General features: G+C 49.2%; 1 protein-coding gene across 1 annotated transcript in view; it reads left to right on the top strand.

Moving 5' to 3' along the window:
* LOC142291931 (NADP-dependent alcohol dehydrogenase-like) overlaps positions 1-2,251 on the top strand; it is a 74,870-nt gene extending 72,619 nt beyond the window's left edge. The window contains exon 9 of the mRNA XM_075336898.1: positions 2,030-2,251. Coding sequence (XP_075193013.1) covers positions 2,030-2,054 — 25 coding nt within the window. The 3' untranslated portion in view covers positions 2,055-2,251. The remainder of the gene's footprint in view (positions 1-2,029) is intronic.
* Positions 2,252-13,103: the final 10,852 nt, after the last annotated feature.

The raw sequence follows: 13,103 nt of genomic DNA, 5'->3' as shown, positions 1-13,103 counted from the left end.
CGGAATTCACCAACCTATTCTGGGAGAAGCTGCAGCCGGCTGCAGGCCCCGTTCATCACTCCGTTTGGTTTACCAGAGACTCCAGTGTCTTGTGTCAGAGCGAGTACACCAGTGCCATCAGGCACCGCACCGCAACACTTCACCCTGCACTCCGGCCCTCGCCAACCGGGCCCAGGTACCAACATCCCCTACACACGGAGGGGTCAACACCTAGCTGCGCCATTACACCGCTCCCGGGAGCCCCCATACCTTCACCGCAGCGGTGGTGTCTACAATAACAACAACCCGTGGGTGGCGTCACGAACTTACAATCCAAACCAAACCACCGCAGCCCTGGCCGTGGAACTCCTCACCCAAGTCCCCGCGTGTAACGCCAACTCCCTTGCAGAGCGACGTGACCCCTGGGTCCGTGAGAGGCTCAAGCCACCACCCGCAGTACAAGCACGGATCCGAGTGGCTCGGCGATCGCAGCCAAGCCCGCGGGGCGGTACACTAGCATGCTCCAGTATACTTATGGTATGTTAAAGGGACTCTGTTACCAAGATTTTTCTATGTAATCTGAGAGCAAAATCGTGTAGGAGTAGAGATCCTGATTACAGCAAAGTGTCACTTACTGTTATTTTGATACAATCACTGTTTTCTCTGCTGCAGTTTTAGCAGACCTATGAATGCTGAGGTCTATATAATCCCGCCCACATTACTGACTGGCAGCTTTCTGTGTATATTGTTAGTAAGCAGTTAATCAATGTTGGGGTTGTTATTACACAGAGCATGTTGTCTGGGAGGCAAGAGATGTACAGTCCTGTACTGATGATCTCCTGCTGATAAAACACTGATTTCATTGTAACAGTAACAGACAGTCCTGTAAGTTACACATCACTGGAGTCGGGGTCTTGGCCTCTACAATATGATGCTCTCACATTACATAGAAAAAAACCTGCCGACATTCTTTTTAATAGCGAAGTTTGCTATGACACTCTACTTTAAGAGTGTGGTGCGCTGTCTATAGAGGTAAAGATTGTTACCTCTGTGCATTACATGTTCTGATATTCATTCATCAAGACGTACATTGTTTTGCTACAGAACAAATATATTGCAGCCCGCAGCTTTCTTTTGCAATATCAGCTGATCATCAGTAGCCGGGTATACAGCTAATTATCATTTGGAATAAGTTTAAAATAAAATAACGACAGCAAATAAAAAAAAAATTGCTTTTTGTACTAAAATACTATACACGTACCCTGAACGTATTTCTAAAAAATACAATATACAGTCTAGTTAAAAAGGTTCTTTTGTAAAGGACGCTTTACATGCAACGACATCGCTAACGAGATGTCGTTGGGGGTCATGGAATTCATGACGCACATCCGGCCTCGTTAGCGACGTTGTTGTGTGTGAAACGCACGAACAACCGTTAACGATCAAAATTACTTACCTTATCGTTGATCGTTCACGCGTCGTTCTATTCCCAATTATCGTTGCTGTTGCAGGACGTAGGTTGTTCGTCCTGAACTATGGTCCTGAACCATCGCTATGTGTGACACCGCAGGAACGAGGAACCTCACCTTACCTGCGGCCGCCGGCAGTGAGGAAGTAAGGAGGTGGGCGGGATGTTACGTCCTCTCATCTCCGTCCCTCCGCTTCTATTGGGTGGCCGCTTAGTGACGTCGCTGTGATGCCGCACGAACCTCCCCCTTAGAAAGGAGGCGGTTTGCCGGCCACAGCGACGTCGCTAGGCAGGTAAGTACGTGTGACGGGTGTAAGCGATGTTGTGCACCACAGGCAGCGATTTGCCCGTGATGCACAACCGACCGGGGCGGGTGCTTTCACTAGCGACATCGCTAGCGATGTCTCTGTGTGTAAAGTGCCCCTTAGATCTACAGCATATCTAAAGTAACCAGGAGTCCAAATGTTATTATTTGTGCACGAAAAAACTTGTGTATGAAGTACCCTTTCATATTTGTTAACCCACATTGATTAATCGATCGACTGTACAACAAATAAATATTTTCCCATCTTCTTGTTTCAGGGTCCGGAGCATTGTGGTGTATTAATGAGACTACAGGAAAATATATTGCACTAGATGGCGAACCTGTCCTCCTTGAGATCCATAATCAGCGTCTGTTTAATCACTTAACACTTCCATGCTTTTATCTGATTGCTGTATCACGTTATGTACATGGTGGTAGAATCCGCATTTGTTTTGGTTCAGCTTCTATACTAATGAAAACTGAAAATGCAATAAAGTCTGATGCAAAAAAAAAAAAAAAGTTATTAATGTGTTTTCTATCATCTTGGAAAGAAAAGCATTACATATTGTGCTTCTAAGAAGTACTGGTGATGATTATACAGGTGTCCATCCAGCTTCTTGACTGTCTTCATAAGGAATAATAAAGATAATATTCAGCCTCTCACACCCAGGACTGGCCACTCTCCTGGCTTTAGCTGGAGTCCCCCCATTATAACTCCCTAACTGGGTGATGTATAGCTTTCACACACTATCCAAGGAAGGAGACAAATATATTGCACAGCTGAAGTCAGAGTGGACGCTGCGCAGGTTCAGGGCATGAAATGGTTATGCTCAGGGGCATAATGATCATGGTCGTAGAGAGTGGGACTGTGACCGGGCCTATTCGGGAGAGGGACTTTCCTCATTCCCCGCTGGTCCAGTCTTAGCAGTGAGTGTTCTGAAGCTCTGTCTTCACTGCTCAGCACAGTGGACACAATTAAATGATATCATCTTGCCTATACACTCAGATCTCCCATGCTGAGGAAGAATTGTGATGCCCTGGCGCCGCCATGTGGTCACAGAAGTGTATTGCACCCTACATAACACCATCCCACACAAGGTACCATCAGCCACAAAATCCTAGCCACCCCCCCCACAGGGTAAGAAGGACACACCAGTGGGCAGGACGAGGCAGATTGGGAGCGCCCACCTAGGGGGTCTTGAGGATCCGGGGAAGGGAACACAGTAGATTATGTTTGGAGTTTGAAGTTGGAGGTCAAGTGGAGAGGAGTGACAGTGACAGACTGTCAGAGGAAAGCGAAGCCTAGTGGAGAGTAGACAGGGTAGTGGCCCTGGTCTACTGGCTAGGTGGCAAGCAGTGGACTTGTGTCCAAAGGCGAAGAGAACACGGTTGCGGGAGATACAGAGTGGACCGGGACAGGGTTGGAGCCTGCAGGTAACGACAGCGGAGATGCGGCCCGGAAACCGTGCACAGGTGGGGTACCTGGACCCTAGTTAGACGGTTGTAAGCCCCTTCTCTAATTCACCAGGCCGGGAGCAGGTTTCAAGCCTAGCTCCACAAGTGTTAGCCCAGGTAGAGGGAAACAGCAGCCCACCGTGGGGGATAGGGTATCCGCAAACACCCACTGAAATCAAGGGTCAGTTTTCGCGGGCACGTTTCCCAACCAGAACATACCGGAAGTGGACTTCCTCGTTCCAGACGGAGTCGTCCAAAAGTGAGGAAAATTACAGAGTGCCGGAGGAAGGGACATTGGTACACCAGCCGGGTGTGGGACCAGAGTACACCCGGACGCGGCAGCCGGCCTCTGACACCTTAGTTTACCAACGGACTTGTGTGCAATTATTCCACAGTGAGTACACCAACACTCCCCGCTCCGGCCCAGCCTGCCACCTCCACCTCCGGCCCACATCGCTCCCCGTGTCCTGGACACTGAGCCCCGGGGCATCCACCCCTACCCACGGAGGGGTTAACATCCAGTTGCCATCCCATCGCCCCCAGGTGCTCCCCAACAGCAGCGGTGGTACACCATATTACCACACACCGTGGGTGGCGTCACGAAGTATCTACAGCAATCCCTGTACATATACGTCCCCTTTTTATTTGAGTGTCCGCCCGACCCCCGGGTCCGGAAATCCCTCGAGCCACTGCAGATCCGGATCCGAGCAGCCCGACTGCTGACATTGGGGCAGCACAGAATGATGGAGGAAGGAAGCACTGACCACTCCCTCTTTCATCATTGCATTCAACTTTATCAGCATCCATGATGAGCCAATACAGTTGAACAGTCGGAGGGACAGTGTAAGTGCTGACACTTAACCCCCCCTACTCAATGGCCGCATAGTGGCCATGTGATCTGCACCATTGGCAGTACACCACTTGAAGGGGCCCAGGATGAGGGTCATTAAGAAAGGACAGGACGTAGCATAGAGGACATTATACCAGGATTGGTGACATTATACCAGGAATGGACCCATTATGGGGATCATTATACAAGCAAGGGGCCAATGAAAGTGGTCATTATACAAAGAAGGAGCCTCTATTGGGGACATTATACCATGAAGGGGCCCAGGAGGGGATACAATATACCAGCAGGATAGAAAAGATTGTTATGGGCTGAGGAACATTATGCTAGGAAGTGGGCCTAGATGGGTACATTGTTTTAGGGTGGGGGACATTATACCAAAAAAGGGGCTCCTGGTGCGAGACATTATACCAAGATGGGGGACATTGTTACAGAATGGGCGACATAATTACAATAACGGGCCCAGGACATTGGACATTATGCCAGTATTTGACCCAGGACAGGGCACATTATTACAAGAAGGTGCCAGGACAGGGGTATTATTAAAGAAATCTGCCTTGATGGGGACACTGTTACACTTATGTCTTTATAGAATCTAGAACGCTACAAAGGCTCATACATCCTATGAACAAGGAGGTAGGGCATAGGTTCAAATTTTGCATCAGGGTCCATGGAACTCTGTTGTAGATCAGGGATCCATAGTCATCCAGGCACAAGCAGCTGAATATCCTCCCTGCATTCGTCCACCTGTGCTGTCCCACTCTGTATGCAGTGAAGGAAAGAGCTCAGCCACTTATTACTTTCCTAAAGGGTGCTCAGAAGTCATCATTACTTTTTGTGGCAGCATTAATACTTTCAATCTGTTTTTAGGGGGCACTCAGGGGACACTGTTAGGGTGTTCTTTTACAGCTAGGCCTTGTAGGTTAAACATGAGGTAAATAGTATGTGTCCTCTATTGTACTGATAGTGAAGCGATGGACCGAGGGCCCTCTGCTCTGCAGAACAAGTCACGGCATTGTCGTGGGCGGAGGAGGGGACGCTGCACTCTCCCACTGCTCGGGTCCGGCTGCCGCTGCTGCTGCGGCCTGCTGCTGCTCGGTGGCTCGAGCGATGGGCCGGATCCCGGAGACTCGAGCGGCGCTCCTCGCCCGTGAGTGAAAGGGGTTTGGTTTTTGGGATAGTTTATTGTCCGTGACGCCACCCACGGTTGTGGTGATTGTAGGGACACCACCGCTGCTCTGTATGGGAATCCCGGGAGCGGTGACAGGGAGCAGCAAAGTTGTTAGTTCTCCCCTCCGTGGGTAGGGGGTGGTTGTCCCAGGGCCCAGTGATGAGTTGGGGGATGAAGGATGGCGGGGCCGGTGCAGGGCTTGGTGGGGTGCGGGGACGCGGGGGCAGCGCTGTGCCTCACGGCACTGTGGTACTCACTCAGCCTGAGACGGTGACACAGTTCTCGGTAAAACACACGGCTGGAAAGACGGTTCCCACGGACAGCTGCTGTTGCTTTTCCCCGGTAGTTGACGGTGACGGTCCCTTTTCCTGCACCTAAGTCTATGTTGGTAACCCGCTCCCCGGCTTGGATATGTGCCAGAGGAGCCCCTCTTTGCCCGCAGGCGCTGGCCCTGAGAAACTGGTGCCTTGGCGGTGGCAGTGTCTCTCTCTAACGGTTGGACTGTTGCCTTCAATCGGGACTTGGTTGTTGGGAGACCCAGAGGTCCCCTTCACTGACGGATTTGGCAAATTCACGGCGACTCCTAGCCTTCCCGGGATCCGAAAGGCCCCTGCCAATGGTGCTGGCTTCTCTTCGTATACCGCTCCGGTACCGCCGGGCCACCACCCGTCCACGGTCCTTTCGGCAACCTCCAAGCAGCCTCTCCTGCAGACGGTCACCGCCGTCTGCTGACCTTGCTGTTCTCAGTCCGGGGCACACACCCGGACCAACTTCAGGCTTTCTCAACTGTCGCTTTCTCTGTCACTACTCTCACTGTCCTCCTTCTCCTTCCTCTCTTGCTCCTCTACCACCTTACTGTTTACTCCTTCACTCCCTAGCTTGACTCTCACTCTCCCTAAACTCTTCTGCCTGGTTTTCCCGCCTCCAGGGCTGTGAACTCCTCGGTGGGCGGAGCCAACCGCCTGGCCCACCCCCTGGTGTGGACATCAGCCCCTGGAGGAAGGCAACAAGGATTTTTGTGTAGCTTTGGTGTACCTATCCGGGGTGTAGGGTGTGATGGTGTCATGACCTGTGACCCCTGGCTTGCCCAGGGCGTCACAGCATCAGACAGACTTAACGGGTAATCCAAGAAGAAAGTTTATTTATCATGGTAATAAATGTAACCTGCAGAGCAGCGGCGGGATAAGGACCAAAAGAAACAAACGGTAAAAGAGACAACTTCAGATACAACAGTGTATACTTTAGCTGAGGCGGACGGCCCAGGTCACCACAAATCGTACAGTAAGCAATACAAGTTCAACTAGCAATACAATGATATGCGCATATGCAACATTAACCAATCCTACTCTATCCACTAACCTAGCTGGTCTCCTCTAAAAGGGACAATGCGGATACTGCACTCTCACTATGGAGGCCTAGACTGGTTCCCTCACTCGCAAACACAGGAATTACTCTTGGCTCCGTCCGCAGGAGTGGTCCGCTCTGGAGCTTGTCGGTACGGTGGTGCACACTTCACTCCAGGAGGGCAATGCAGGACTTCTTTTCCCCAATTTGCTCGACAGCTGGGCTCATCGAGCAAGGAACTCTGGCAGGCCGGATGCCGACTCTCCTGTATTTCCATCTCTCTACAGTGCACGTCCTGGAATCCACACTGTCTCACTTCATGCTTCGCTCTCTACTTCAGTCCGATCAGACCAAATAAGCTCCCAGCAGCAGGGGAGATCGGGCCATTCCATTATGTTCTGCTAGTGAGCCAGTCTCTTAAAGCCACAGTACAACACAATCTGAAAGTCACAGTGAAGAATCATCCTTAGGCGGGCTTTGCACACTGCGACATCGCAGGTGCAATGTCGGTAGGGTCAAATTGAAAATGACGCACTTCAGGCATCGCATGCGACATCACAGTGTGTAAAGTCTCGATGATACGATTAACGAGCGCAAAAGCGTCGTAATCGTATCATCGGTGCAGCGTCGGCGTAATTCCTAATTACGCTGATGCGACAGTCCGATGTTGTTCCTCGCTCCTGCGGCAGCACACATCGCTGTGTGTGAAGCCGCAGGAGTGAGGAACATCTCCTACCGGCGTCACCGCGGCTTCCGTAGGTTATGCAGAAGAAAGGAGGTGGGCAGGATGTTTACATCCTGCTCATCTCCGCCCCTCCGCTCCGATTGGCCGCCTGCCGTGTGACGTCATAGTGACGCCGCACGACCCGCCCCCTTAACAAGGAGGCGGGTCGCCGGCCACAGGGACGTCGCACGGCAGGTGAGTGTGTGTGTGAAGCTGGCGTAGCGATAATTTTCGCTACGCCAGCTATCACCACATATCGCTGCTGCAACGGAGGCGGGGACTATCGCACTCGGCATCGCGGCATCGGCCTGCGATGTCGCAGTGTGCAAAGTGCCCCTTAGTAGGGGCTGCACACCCCTATAACAGCACCATACCCACTTCATTTCTTAGTACTTGTCATTTTTTTCTGCTGGTGAGCTGTCACAATGTGACTGTAGGATAGCAAATGATAGGGGCTCCTATTTTGTCCTTCACACTAGGAGATCCTAGGCTATCCCTAACCTCAAACTTACTCCTAATGGTAGAGATGCTTGAGTCTCATGCCTAGCAGTGCTCCTAACCAGAACTATTCTGATTTCCCCCTCCCACTAGGGAAGGAATGTGCAGGAGTTAGATGGAAACAGAAATAAAAGACAGACAGGGGCAAACCAAAACTGTGAAACACTGCAAACTCACTGGAACAAACAATCGCAGAAACAAAAAGGAACCTGTGGACAAGAAAGCGCAATAGGGTCTTACCCTGACAAACAGGGGGTGAAAGAAGAGTAATCCAACTCACCAATCAGGGTTGTGACAGGCACAACTCCTGTAACAGCATATGTATGGATCAAAGGCAGCAGTACCCCAAGCGGCTGATAGCAGAGAGAAGTAGTGGAACGGGGCTTTAAAGAACCGCGCCAGAGATCACAGATGTAATCTTGGATTAATGTAAACTTTTATTTTGGCACAGGTCTACGCGTTTCAGGAGGCTCAGCTCCCTTCCTCAGGACCAGCAGGCACAAGATACATCAATATCTTACAGAGATTTGATGTATCTTGTGCCTGCTGGTCCTGAGGAAGGGAGCTGAGCCTCCTGAAACGCGTAGACCTGTGCCAAAATAAAAGTTTACATTAATCCAAGATTACATCTGTGATCTCTGGCGCGGTTCTTTAAAGCCCCGTTCCACTACTTCTCTCTGGAACAAACAATGAGAGACTCAGGTGGTGACCCCTGACCAAACCTACTGCTGGTTTCTGGGGTCCCTCACCACCCTAGGTAGGTTCCGCCCCTTTGCACCATGGTGGAATGAACTCTTCAGCAACCCCACTAAACACTAAAGGAAGACACAAGGAGGACACACGGGGGAAAAAGCATGAATTACTTATCCCCAGATGACTCAGGTAGATGTTCAGCAAAGCTACAGCAACAACACTACAGATGAGAGCAAGCCACCTGCTTGCAACCAGAGCTGGAATGAACTGAATAATATCACCAGCACCCGTCCAGGGAAGAAGGAAGTATTTAAGTACAACTTAGCACCAGTGAGGATAGATTACTAAAACTTAGCTTTTAATAGAGCTATTTAAAATTCATTTTGAACAAACACTTATAAAATACACTTAGGATCACCCTGCAGGTAACCAAGGTGCATGTTACCATGCTGCAATGAACAACCCTTGGAAAACACCGATAGGGGGAAAACAATTATGTGTAATGCTGGTATAAATTACCGTCATACATACCGCATTATGAGGATTTTTTGCACAGAAGTTCCGTTAGCTTAAAGCTAAATTTAGGAACCTATCTCCTCATAAGCAGTAAGGTATATACTATCCCCTAATACAGGGATCGCTTACACATACTAAGATATAAAATTAAGAACGATCTCACCCATTTGGAGGATCTTCAAACGTTTGGTACGGCAGTCCGTCTTTAGGAAGGGTCACAAAGGGGCCTGTGGTCCAGGCTAGGTATGTCTTGCCCTAAACCCCCTTGTCTCCTGTCCTTACAAGGACGGTCCACATCTGAACCTATATCCTTGAAAATGGTAGTCCCACATGCCTCCCGCCTCCCGACGCGTTTCGTCACTTTCTGTGACTCCTCAGGGGTCCAAGCATGAAAGATCATGTAGTGGGTCAAAGAAAGGTGTGTGACCTGCAAAGTCCAAACACCAAATGCTGCCAACCGTCAACCCCCTCATTAGTCATCTATAAATGTATAGTTAGGGGCCCGCACAGCCAATCCCAGCAACTCCTAAACAGGTGCAACCCATGAGTAATGTAATAACTCACCATCTGGTTAATAGTTATCGCCATGACAGCGGCTTTCCACGTGTCCCGGGCATTGGCATGTATTCCAAAAACCATTACGCCCCGGCGTGTACCGCACTTCCGGATAGCGATCACGAGAGGGAGGCTTGATCCGCCTCACGTGGTGCACTAAGCACCACGTGGTCGGACACGTGATCCATTACGTCACCATGTCCTTCGTTGCGGACCTCCGATGTCAGGCACGCCCATAGAGAGGCCAGTTCCGTGTCACGTGGTGCATTCCGCACCACGTGATCGGACATGTGATCCAGCACGTCACCATGTCCCCCAGAGCGGACCTCCGGTATCAGGCACGCCCACAGAGAGGCCAGCTCTGCATCACGTGGTGCATTCCGCACCACGTGATCGGACATGTGACCCAGCACGTCACAATGTCCCTCAATGTGGTCCTCTGACACCGGGCACGCCCATAGGGCATACAATTAGAAATAACGCACAAAGTATCTAATCTCTCTGAATAGTTCATTGGGCTCTAATGTCGTAGTTATACTAAAATATATAGATGTAATTATGTAATTTCGTAGCAGAGAAAACCTCCACGTCTGGAGGAGATGTCACATAATGCTCACATCACCAAGTGATCTGTCCTATCATCATATTAACAAAAAGGGGGGGGGGGGGGGGATGCAGGCCACAGGACTTCCCCCTGACCCTCACACAGAGGGGCCAAAAAAAAATTTTTTATATAAAATATACATGGATCGTAATGTATTGCATTGTGCAAAAACGATGCCATGTGTCAGCCAACAGTGGAAGGGGACACATCCAATAGGCAACTATACTGCACATGTGACCAATAAACATTACCTCTCAGTAGGGGGACTGCTCCAGGTTCAAGCACACATTCATGTGTTCCAGTGACTCAAGATAATAAAGACATGCAGCCCAAAATAATCCCTGCTATATTTCACATACAACACTATATAATGTCTGGACGTTAGAATGTCGCTTAGACTTACTATGAAGCAATATATATGAGTAGCAACAATTTTTTTTGGGGGATAACTTAGTGGTTATTTCTTATCACTCATTCCCCAAAATAAGGGGGGGGGGGGGGAGGATTGCACATAACCCATGAGTGTAGTAGGAGTTGGTGTATTTTAACAGAAAGACAGCGTGGCAGAATAGATTGTTATCTTCTGCCACACATATATAATATGGGGGGCCAAAAGCATGCCCCGATTATGTCCAGTAATATTTAGGCAGGCTAGATACTGGCACAGGTTTATGGATAGTAGCAAGAGAAGTTTCATAGAGAGGTATACATCGTATTCAGGATATGGGGAGTCAGGTTAAATATAGCAGCCATATTGTAGTTGTTCATTTAGGCCCCTGGGTGACACCGTATCCAACTTGAAGATCCACCTCGTTTCGCGCTGTAGGATCAGGCGATCCCAGTTACCACCCCTGATTGGTGGTTCGACTTTGTCAATGCCGATGAAGGAGATCACAGTTTTCCTTCCTCCATGTGTGTTATTCACATGGCGCGCCAGAGGGGTCTCTCTCTTGTGTTCTATGTCACCCAAATGGTCCCCAATTCGTCGTCTGAACTCTCTGATTGTTTTCCCGACATATTCTACTCCGCATTCACAGGTGGCTTTATATATAATACCTCGGGAACGACAGTTGAGAAGGTGACGTATGTCGAATTGTTCATGGGTGACATTAGATTCAAATTTCTTTGAGGGTTTAATAAATGGACAGGCTACACATCCTCCACATCTGTAACACCCTTTTACATTCGATTTTAGCCATGTTTCCTGCTGGGGTGTTTGAAAATGGCTATGGACGAGTCTATCCTGGATAGACCTTCCTTTTTTATACGTGACATGTGGATATGCGCCAATCTTATCCTCGAGATCTTTGTCCATCCGAAGGATGTCTGTCCAGGATGTTCCTTACTTGGTTTGATCCATTAGAGAAGGTCGTAATGAATCTAGTTAAACCCTCATCAATCTTTTCTGGGGCTGGAACCAGGAGATCTGCTCTGTTCATTTTTTTAGTATCATTATATGCCTTTTTTAAGACCTTGTCAGGGTAGCCTCTTGCTAGGAACCTCCTTTTGAGGTCATTAGCCTGGTGTTTAAAGGCACCCTCATCCGAGCAGTTTCTACGCATTCTAAGGTATTGCCCTTTTGGTATTCCCCTCTTGAGGGGAGCAGGGTGATTGCTTTCCCATCTTAGAATGGAATTCGTAGATGTCGGTTTTCTATATGTGCTCGTTCTGAGGGTGCCCCCCTCCATTTTAGTGACCAGGACGTCCAAAAAGGGCAGGCTGGTGTGATTAACCTCATAGGTGAAATGTAGTCCAATAGGGTTACCATTCAAACTCCCCACAAAGTCCCCAAGAGCACTCTCCGTGCCACGCCAGACCAAAAACACGTCATCGATATACCGTGTCCAGAATTCAATTCTGTTTATGTCACTTACTTCGTCCTCGCCGGTGAACACCATCGTCTCCTCCCACCAGCCCAGGAGCAAGTTGGCATACGAGGGGGCACAAGGGCTCCCCATCGCGGTGCCCCTGCGCTGGTGGTAGAAACGGCCATCAAAGACGAAGTAATTTCTGGTAAGGCAGAAGTTAAGTGCTTTCAATATGAAGGCATTGTGTTGAGCAAACTGGCAACCTCTAGTGGACAGAAAATATTCCACCGCCTGTAAGCCCTTGTCGTGTGGTATAGAGGAATACAAGGCCTCCACGTCTATGCTCGCCAAGATGCAGTCACCGTCTATACATATCCCCTCGATCTTCCTGAGGAAGTCCATAGAGTCCCTCGTATACGACTGTAGGGATACGACGAATGGACGCAGAATAATATCTAGGTATTGTCCCAGATTTTGGCAAATACTGTTAATTCCTGACACGATAGGCCTACCCTTTAATGGATCCAACCCTTTATGTACTTTTGGTAGTCCATAAAAGGTAGCGACTACCGGGTTTTGGGGCAGCAGGAATTCATGTTCTTTCTTATCAATAGACTTGAAGGCTAAAGCCTCATCCAACAAGTTTTTTAATTCAGATAGAAAAGGCTTAGTAGGATTTTCCTTCAGAATATCATATGCTTCTCTGTCTCCGAGAAGGTTCATGCACATACTACGATATTTCTCAGAGTCAAGGACCACCACATTGCCACCTTTATCTGAGGGCTTAATGACAATGTGGTGGTCCTGCTCCAAACCACGCAGAGCCAGCATCTCCTCCCTGGTACAATTGAAAGCCGTAAATAGATTCTGTTGCCTCAATTTTCTCAGGTCCTCCGTTACCAGGTTAACAAAGACATCCACAGCAGAGATGTCGCCCTGCGGGGGCGGCATCTTTGTGCTTTTGCCCCTAAGGCTGGTAAAGGGGCCTTCACCCCTATCATTCGGGTTTATCTCGGTCAATGAATCGAGCAATCTTACATCGGGCAACATGTCGGGGGGGATTCCCAACTCCTCACAGGTTTTATTATCCTGCCTACAAAGTATTTAAGTACCAAGAGAATACTGATGATCAGCAGC

This window comes from Anomaloglossus baeobatrachus, chromosome 1 (genome assembly GCF_048569485.1).
Source record: "Anomaloglossus baeobatrachus isolate aAnoBae1 chromosome 1, aAnoBae1.hap1, whole genome shotgun sequence".
NCBI lineage: Eukaryota > Metazoa > Chordata > Amphibia > Anura > Aromobatidae > Anomaloglossus > Anomaloglossus baeobatrachus.
Note: the sequence above shows the minus strand (reverse complement) of the source record. Positions and strands in the feature narration are given on the sequence as shown.